Raw genomic sequence first — 8,740 nt, 5'->3', positions numbered from 1 at the left:
AGAGCTGTCCAGCATTCTGGAACCTGCAGGACAAACAGCCACTGCAATGATGTCTGGCACAGCCTGGACACACAGGCCCACGCTCCTTGTATTTACTCTCACATTGTGACAGGAAATAGAGGAGCCATATATATATACAGTTATAGTTGGGGAAAGAAAATGACACCAGGAATGTTCCCAAATATGCCTCCATATGCTCCCAGCCAAGCTCCAACACTGTGCATGATATCAGGGTAAATACAACATTCACTCTTATACCTTCAATTTTTCCATATAAAATATCAGGCCTTCCTATCTTTGTGGCAAAGACAGTCTTTCTGAAGTTGGTCCATAACACTGCAGTGCATCAGAATCAGATTTTAAGCATTTGTTCAGCAGCTGCCAAATGAAAAAGGAAGTTTTCTGTAGCTGGTGGAAACCGCTTTTGTTTCAGGGCCTCAGAGTTCAGGGTTGGTTTTTCATTGCCATCCAAAACTTCAGTGAGTGAGGCCAAAGTAGCCAAGATTTCTTTTGTCTTCAGAGAAATATCCTTGAAGAACAGAAAAACAAGCAACTTGAGTATAGTGCCAGGTGTTATGATGTCTTAACATAGATTTATTTTCAGAACAAAGAGTGAATCATGACAAATAGCTAATTTTAAACAAAGAGCTCATTTATTTTCAGGGAAACTTGCAACAGCTCTTTTCAGTCTACTCTTGTGGGATGTGAAAAAAAGGGAGCATGGCCTCTCCACAGGCTCTTTTGCCTAAGTTGCACCATTGTGAAATCTCTAATCATCTATCAGACAAGAGAGGAAGTGAAAAAAAACATCATCATAAAAATCAGGCTTTATAGCTGAGAAGCTGTATCTCCACAGGATTTTTTCAAAGGTATTGAGCAAAATACCTGCTTCGTGGAATACATGGGGGAACTAATTTTACTGAGAGTCTTATAATCAACAGAATTTCTGAAGTTTCTTCAGCAATACCCAAGAGATCATACAAACCAATTATGTCAGCCTTAAAAACCCTTACGAGGAAGAAAAATGCTCATTTCTAAAGGGGCAGAGAGTACAAGAGATCAACTTATTCCTAGGGACAATCCTCCTCCTACTCCCCTCCCTTCCACCAAGATCTAAGTGATAGAAGTAATTTAACTAGATTTAAAAAGAAAAATAAAATATTAACCTTAATGACTTGGCTGTCGGATTTATCTGGATCTTCAGCAGATTGAACAATTAGTTGTCCAATTTCTTTGTGAAGTTTTCCCATTGTCATTGCCTCTGAGTAAGAAATAAATGCACAGATATTAATGTAAAATGACCATTTCTGCCATATCTAGAAATGTGTGTGAGAAACAAGCCAAAACAAGGAGACCTCTTCATGATTTCCTTGGAAATCTATGGGTAAAGGCAGTAACCTGACCCATCTACAGCCAGGCTGGCATGGGCTAATTGTCTCCCTCTGAAGCAGCCCTAAGCAGATTACAAGGAACAGCAGGATGACAAGCAATATTCAAGCTTGCCTTTCAAACAGTCCAAAATCTCCAAGTACTTAGTGCAATGTTTTTCTAAAGACTCATGTGATATCTCTGCATCCAGCTGAACATCTCTTCCACGTAACAGTTCAACATAAATCTTTTGAAATTTCAGTGGTTGGAAGTCAGAGCATGCCACTGCAAGTGTCACCATTCTCCAGGGTCTCAATAAAACTGAAGGACAGCAGCTTACACACTGGCTCTTCAGAATCAGGGCGGAAGCAGGATCAGGACTGCTTGACCTACAGCAAGGTTCAGCAATTACCATCAACTCTGGAATAAACAGTCCCTGAATCAAAAACATAATGAACAGCCAACCTTTTACTGCAGGGGAAATGGTGATCTCACTGTCTGCCAAATTCACATACACATCATAGAGGTCTGGTCTGCTGTTCACTTCAGAATCTGTAAATCCAGCAATGTAACCTGGAGAGCAGAATTTTAGCAAGATGAAGATCTTCATAAACAAAACCAGGAGATTGTGGAAAATCATAGTCCTAAAGTCTGTTCTATGAGTGTTTGTCCCAACAAACATTGGGTCCAACAGGCTGCTCTCTTGACATTGTCAGTTGTTTGATGAGTGAATCCAGCACAGTGATTCACTTCTCATCAGCTTAAAAATCAGCTTCTAACATTGCCTTGATCATGGATGAACCTCTAACACAACATGCAAGATAAAAGGCTTATCAATTTGAGATTGAAAACTCTCTTTCTAACTTACTACTTAAATCATTAATTTGCAAATAAAAATCCACTTCCTGTTTAAAAGAATCTCCACTTAGGGGTTCCTTGTCACCAACTAAGTCAGTATTAGATTGGAACAGAGGAATAAAACCAGCTGATTTTCTTATTTATAGCAACCCAGGTGAGGAAGCTTAGAGCAGCTTTACTTTGTGGAAGATGTTTAGTGAGCAGAAACAAGCACTGTTGGTAATGCAGTAGAAATATTGATGATGATGCTCATTATTCTGTATAAAGAGGCCACTTAATTGCCACATTATGTGTCATGCTAACCTTTGCATAAACCAAGGGCCTCTTCCTGGATTATGCATTAAATACTACACATATACAGTAATGTGTCACACAGATCATACTCCTACAGAGCTGGTCTAGTCCACCTATGATTAGGAGCCAGAGACCTCCCTGGCAGTATCTGGAACTTCAGAGTTAGGAACCTAAAAATGGAGTTACTAACTATCTGTAGAAGTTGGAAAACCAGTAGCTAAAGTAAGCTGGTTCTGTACAACAATAAAACTTTCAATCTCTCTGGTCACAACATCAAAGAAGTCTCAAGTCTCAAAGCTTGTAGATTTTGCATCTACAATGAGGGGCACACTGATGTGGAACCACCCAGAAACACCAACTTAGAAATTATCTTTTAACATACTTGTTTTGTTGATTTGCCTTTTCTAAATAAAGTTGTGTGGTTTAACTCTGAACAATAGCACTAATAGCAAAATGACATTTTTATCCTTAAAGATCACTGGTGCAAAACAGTGCAGAAGTAAAAAAATAAACCCAAGATTTAATTTCTATTTGGATTAATAAATGATCACTACCTGTGCAGGCTTTTAAGGCATCCAGTTCCTCCTCATTTAGATGTACATATGAATGAAGAATTGACCAGTCTTGTCGATGCCACACTAAAGCAGGCAAAGTCCTAGAGAAATGAGATCAGCACTTAACACAATGTAGATTTTTACCTGTACTAATTAAAGTTTCATAGTATAAAATGCATGTAATAAAAAAGAACTAGTATGACTAGGTCTCATTTGGCATAAATGGCAGAGATTCTGACTATCAGTGCAAGTAGAGCTTATTGCCCATTCTGCAGTTACATTTCTTCAGCCGATGGACATATGGCTAAAGCCTCCAGAGGGGCTTATCTGGATTTCAATGAATAGATTTAATAGAGATACATGGACATTTAGACATTCATATATGGACATACAGAAATATGGACATTTCTCTCAATGAAGGTTCAGATTTGCTGGACTTCTGGAGGTGGGTGGGGAGGTAAGCGTTGACCAAGTACCTGGTAAACTCCTGGATAGCTTCTATTCTAGGATGGTACACCACAATTCTCTTCTTTAACATCAGTGCTGTATATAAGATAACTGTTTCCATTCCAAACTGAGATACTATATCTAGAAAAAAAGGGGGCAATTATTTTAAGGAAGATACACATGTGGATATCCTAATTGTTTTTGAAGAAGCTTAATAGTAACAGCACAGATAATACTGTTAACACTATTTATTTGAAGCAATGAAAAGTGGATTGTATTTTATACTGTAGGAAAGAAATTCAAATGGTGACTTCTGGTATTCACCTTTGATGGAACCAGCAAGATAAGCTTTCCGAGCATCAAAATCTTTGCTGAGGAAAGATCCATTTTCTTCACTTTGGCAGATCCCCTTTGTAAGGACTGCAATGTAACTCTCCATCATTTTCACTGGGCTTCCATGCTTCAAGTAGATTCTGTGTGAAAAGAAAGAGTTTAGGATTTTGCCTGCAATCAGTACCAGGAGATACATGAAAAAAAAAAATCACCATATGGCAAATAGACACTTAGCTGAGGTTTTAAATACCAAACTACAAGTCTTTCAGTAGGCACATAAAAACGTGTCTGCCTTCTAGGATTAAAAGTTACCTTGTATTTTTATTTGAGTTTCCTGTTGCACGAAAGAACCAACAGTTAACAACACAGAATGACAGCACAAAGGTGTAAGCAAGTGTCCAGATGAAGGATTCTTGGCAGGGTAACTGCTTGATGAAAAAGCAACTACAACAGTGACTCCTGCTATTACATGCAGGCCACGTGACTAGTTTTAATTTACTATCAAAGCAACATTAGCCATCTTCTGTACTCTTTGTTAAATGGTGAAAGTAAAATATAAATCTATGTCCTTCATACTGATTTATAAAAACAACAAAGAGACACCATAATCTATTTTACAGGTTAAGGTACTTCAGGAACAGTGCTAAATCCCTCAACCACCTGTTTTCCATATTAGCTGTGGTACAAAGCTATTTGGATAATGAAAAGAGAAGATGGCAGCCTGGTTGAAAGAAGGTAGAAGACAGAGCCACAGACCTGGAGAGGCAGAGAGCCCTCCTTTTCCTAGAAGGAGAGCAAAAAGAAGAAAATATTCTAGGTGTTGTGCCTGGTTCAGAGGAACTGCAGGAAACAGCTGTAGCAGAGGTGGTGTGGAGGGAGGCAGGAGACCCACCATATACACAGTGACCTGTGACTCTTCACAGACGTTTATACTTTTTAAAAATAGCAGAGAAAATGAGTGTGGCTGTGCGTGGGGGGGGCGGTGTGTCTGGAGAGCACAGCAAAAACCTACTGGGCACCTGACATTCACCCAATACTTCTGGCGTGAACTCAAGGTAAGAAGCTCAATTCAAGGATTTATATAATCTGATCCAGTTTGTAGAACTGAATTTTCAACAGATCGTTAAACCAAATGCAAACACAACGCAATGAAATTTAACTTTTTGCCTTGGCAAGACTAAAACATGCACACAGCAGCTCCTCAAAACAGCTTTTATACAGACCTACACAGTATCCTAGTGAAGGCTGCATATTTCTCTGGGTTGAAGTCTTTGGCCGTCAGAACAATGGAGAAGTGGGTCACCTGGGCAAGAGAGATGCACAGAAAAATACACAGCTTATTTAATGTTCCCACATGAATGGTCTTTTCTACACGTTTGAACTTCCTGCTTCAGGAAAAAAACCAAAGTGAGCAGCAGCAGATCCAAGTTGATGACTGGAGAAATACCCTAGCTAATGGATTTCTGATGTGACTTGTTTCCATTGAGTCAGATCTAGTACATACTATCTTTTGCTTAATCTGCTCTTACAGAGTTACTTTCCTCTTTGAGATTATTGTAAAAGAGAGAAAGGCAGGTAGGAAACTTCCAGAATTTGTTGCCAAAAGAGGCTGTAGAGGCAGACAACATCAACATCTTTAAAAAGAGACTGGAAAAAAATTCCTCCATAGCAGGCTCACCAAGAGAAAAGCTCTTTAACTTCCTTAATTGAGTGACTGGGACAGTATGAGGCTGAAAATCAGCAGACAATGACCAGGCTCATGTGTCCTCCTTAACTAGCATCACCACCACTGTCAGGGACAGCAATGGAACAGGTTATTTTATGAGATGCTTTTTACACCTTTCAGGTTCATAGGAGATGTCAGCTTGGAGTGAGAAAAGACAAGCAACATTCTGCTGTGGGCATGCAAAATTACTGCATTATCTTTCTACTTTAAAACATAGCATGAAATAGAACACTGAATAAATTTAGTAAACAATTCGATGAACCTCATACCAGGGGAAATATAGAAGATGCAAGTATACTTGGAAAAGAAAGTACCTATATAGCTCAACTACTTGGAATAAAAAGCACCAAGTTCTATAGGAACAAGATTTTAGACACGATGAAAGACCCTTTGTAGAGCTTTTTTGCAAGAAAAAAGAAAAAATTACTGACTTGAAATGCAAAGTAGCTTGAAATAATGGCATGAAATAGCACCTCCTTTTCAATACACAGAATCTAAATCGTGTAATGAGTCTATCAATCTCTTTGCACCTCCATCCAATCTTGGTGAAAACCTTAATGTGCAGACTAGTTAAGACAGCTGGGTAACAGCTGCATTTGTGAGCACACAAAACCTCACATCCCTTTCTCACAACACTGCTTAAGCTGCCAGAGGAAGCCCTGCAGAATTCTTCCCTGCACTCTAACAAAATACCAATGGGACGAGTCCTACCTTTTTCAAGGCTGGAGAATCTTGAACTTCCACAGTTGTGATGTAGAACCATGACCTCTTATACTGGCCAAACACAAACGTGTGAAGCAGTTTATTTTCATCTGTAAGGCAGCACTTCCGCAGCAACAGACTCCTCAGTTCAGCTGTTATGGATGGATAACACCAAACCCACAAAGCATCTCCATTGGTGTCTTTTTCTATGGTGGAAAGATGTTCACTGTGAGAATGCCAAACAGCAGCAAGGAAGTAAATCGATGGGTTAATCAGGTTTGTTTCCTGGAATCTGATTAAAATTTCACCTTACCCTGACCCTAGACATTCAGTTCTGCTGCTGCAGTTTAAGCTGTAGGGCAGCACTTGTGCTGTGGGTTTTATTTTGTAAGTGTTATTAAACTTCCACTCTTGACCTGCTTCACGAGGTCGAAAAAGCATCAGCAGTTTGAATACACACTCGCATGAGCAAGGTATTGATCAACAAGCACTCAGACCAGCTTATTTATTATTTTTATCCCTGCTTTTCCCTTTTCTGATTTCAGAACAAAACACCAGAAGCCACTTATTTCATAGAGTCACAGGCTGGTTTGGGTTGGAAGGGATGTTAAAGATCATCCAGTTCCAACCCCCCTGCATGGGCAGAGACCCCCCCCACCAGCCCAGGCTGCTCCAAGCCCCATCCACCCTGCCCTTCAACACTGCCAGGGATGGGGCAGCCACAGCTTCTCTGAGCAACCCGTGCCAGGGTCTCACCCCCTTCACAACAAAGAATTTGTTTCAAATACCTTATGTAAATCGCCCCTCTTGTCCTATCACCCCATGCCCTTGTCCCAAGTCCCTCCCCAGCTTTCCTGGAGCCCCTTCAGGCACTGGAAGCTGCTCTCAGGCCTCCCTGGAGCCTCCTCCTCTCCAGGCTGAGCCCCCCAGCTCTCCCAGAGCTGCTCCAGCCCTGGGATCCTCTCCGAGGCCTCCCCTGCCCCGGGCTCCACATCTCCCCGTGCCGAACACCTTTTAAAGCCCCGGCAGGGCCCTCACCGATCAGCCCCACGGCCAGCAGCAGCTGCGGCTCCGGCTCTGCCATCTTCCCGGCCTTCCCTTCCCGGCCTTCCCTTCCCGGCCCTTCCCGGCCCGGCCCCGCCCCGCGCTCCCGCCTTCCCTCCCTCCCTCCCTCCCTGCCCCGCCGCCATTTCCTGCCAGGCCCTGCCGGCTGGGGGAGACGGAAATAAAAGCACTTTTGGGGGGGGGGATGTTCCCCGGGAATGTTCCCCAGGGAATTGCCCCCCAAGTCAGGGCTGGAAGCTGCGCCCTGAGCAAAGCCCCAGATACAGAGCAACAGCCCCAGAGTGTGCATAAAGGCTGGTTTGTGCCCCAAAAGGGGCCGGAGCGAGGTGAGGAGTGTTCGCAAAGCACAGCAGCGGTTCCCAACTCCCTGCGCCTGCGTTTGGGAATTAAATGATCTCGTTCTCACGTGTGGGTGAACCTGGACACCTGAGTTGCACCTGGTGTGCAACCTGCTGGGGGCACAGAGCAGCCACCGAGCTGGGAGAACAGGCAGGCGAGGGAGAGAAGCTTCCAAAATCCCTGGGATGGCTACGGAAGCTGCTGCAGGAAAATGTGCGGCCCTGGGAGAGAGGCCAGGCCCTCCAGGATTGTGCCTGGCCAGAGAACACGCCGCAGGGTGGCCTATCATGTGATTTTCATAAGGGCATAAAGTTTAAAGCGCACACTTTTTAATATATTTAGCCCCCGTGTAGAAAGAGACACAAAGAGTCAGACCATCAAAGCTGCTCCTGACAGAAATCATCTGACTCCAGCCTGGAGGGCTTTTAGAGAGATTCAGAGAAGGGGAGTGGGCTCCCGAGCAGCAAACACTGCTATAAAACGGTGAAAAACAGGTGTTCTCAGAAAAGTCTGCGAGGCCTGAGGATGGGCACGGGCTCTGGCAACAGGGACACAGGCAGAGGCTGCCCCCCAGACCTGGCACCCACCTTACAGACGCCTGGATTAATCTTAGGAAGGCAAGAAAAGCACTTGTTTGGGACTATAAATAGCTTAATGAAGACTCTGCTGAGTGTCTAACTGTGGTTTGAAGCAGGAAGACCTAGGTTGCTGGAGACGTTTCACAACACGGGTCGTGTTAAGATACCGGCATATAGATCAATAGTGTGGCCGGATGGAGAACACTCTGTACACCACCAGTCCCTGGATCCCAGGGAACAAGGACACAAGGACGTGGAGAAACTCCTCAGTCAAGACAGCCTGAAAAAGCAAAGTCGCCGTTTGTTTGGTTTTTTTCCACTCTGGAATGGAGGCTCATGCAACGTAGAGTGAAGAGGGATTGCTGTGAAATGGATACAGGTTCCATTTTGTCTCCATATACCAGAAGGAATTTTCACTCTGGTGGTTTTGAAAAATGTGCACTGGTGCTGGTAGTTATCTCATGAGTTGTATTGTT

The 8,740-nt window shown here is 43.0% G+C and overlaps 1 protein-coding gene across 1 annotated transcript; it reads right to left on the bottom strand.

Moving 5' to 3' along the window:
• Nucleotides 1-234: 234 nt before the first annotated feature.
• Nucleotides 235-7,375, bottom strand: FAM45A (family with sequence similarity 45, member A). Its single transcript, XM_010003968.1, has 9 exons — nt 7,321-7,375; nt 6,292-6,488; nt 5,078-5,157; nt 3,846-3,994; nt 3,551-3,662; nt 3,075-3,175; nt 1,834-1,941; nt 1,167-1,261; nt 235-529 (listed from the first exon to the last, which is right to left on the bottom strand). The coding sequence occupies exons 1-9, from the start codon at nt 7,364-7,366 to the stop codon at nt 353-355; spliced, it is 1,065 nt and encodes a 354-aa protein (XP_010002270.1). The 5' UTR covers nt 7,367-7,375; the 3' UTR covers nt 235-352.
• Nucleotides 7,376-8,740: the final 1,365 nt, after the last annotated feature.

The sequence above is a fragment of the Chaetura pelagica genome, unplaced genomic scaffold (assembly GCF_000747805.2).
Source record: "Chaetura pelagica isolate M959 unplaced genomic scaffold, ChaPel_1.0 scaffold248, whole genome shotgun sequence".
Lineage (NCBI taxonomy): Eukaryota > Metazoa > Chordata > Aves > Apodiformes > Apodidae > Chaetura > Chaetura pelagica.
The sequence above is the reverse complement of the archived record's forward strand: the minus strand, read 5'-3'. Positions and strand labels throughout refer to the sequence as shown.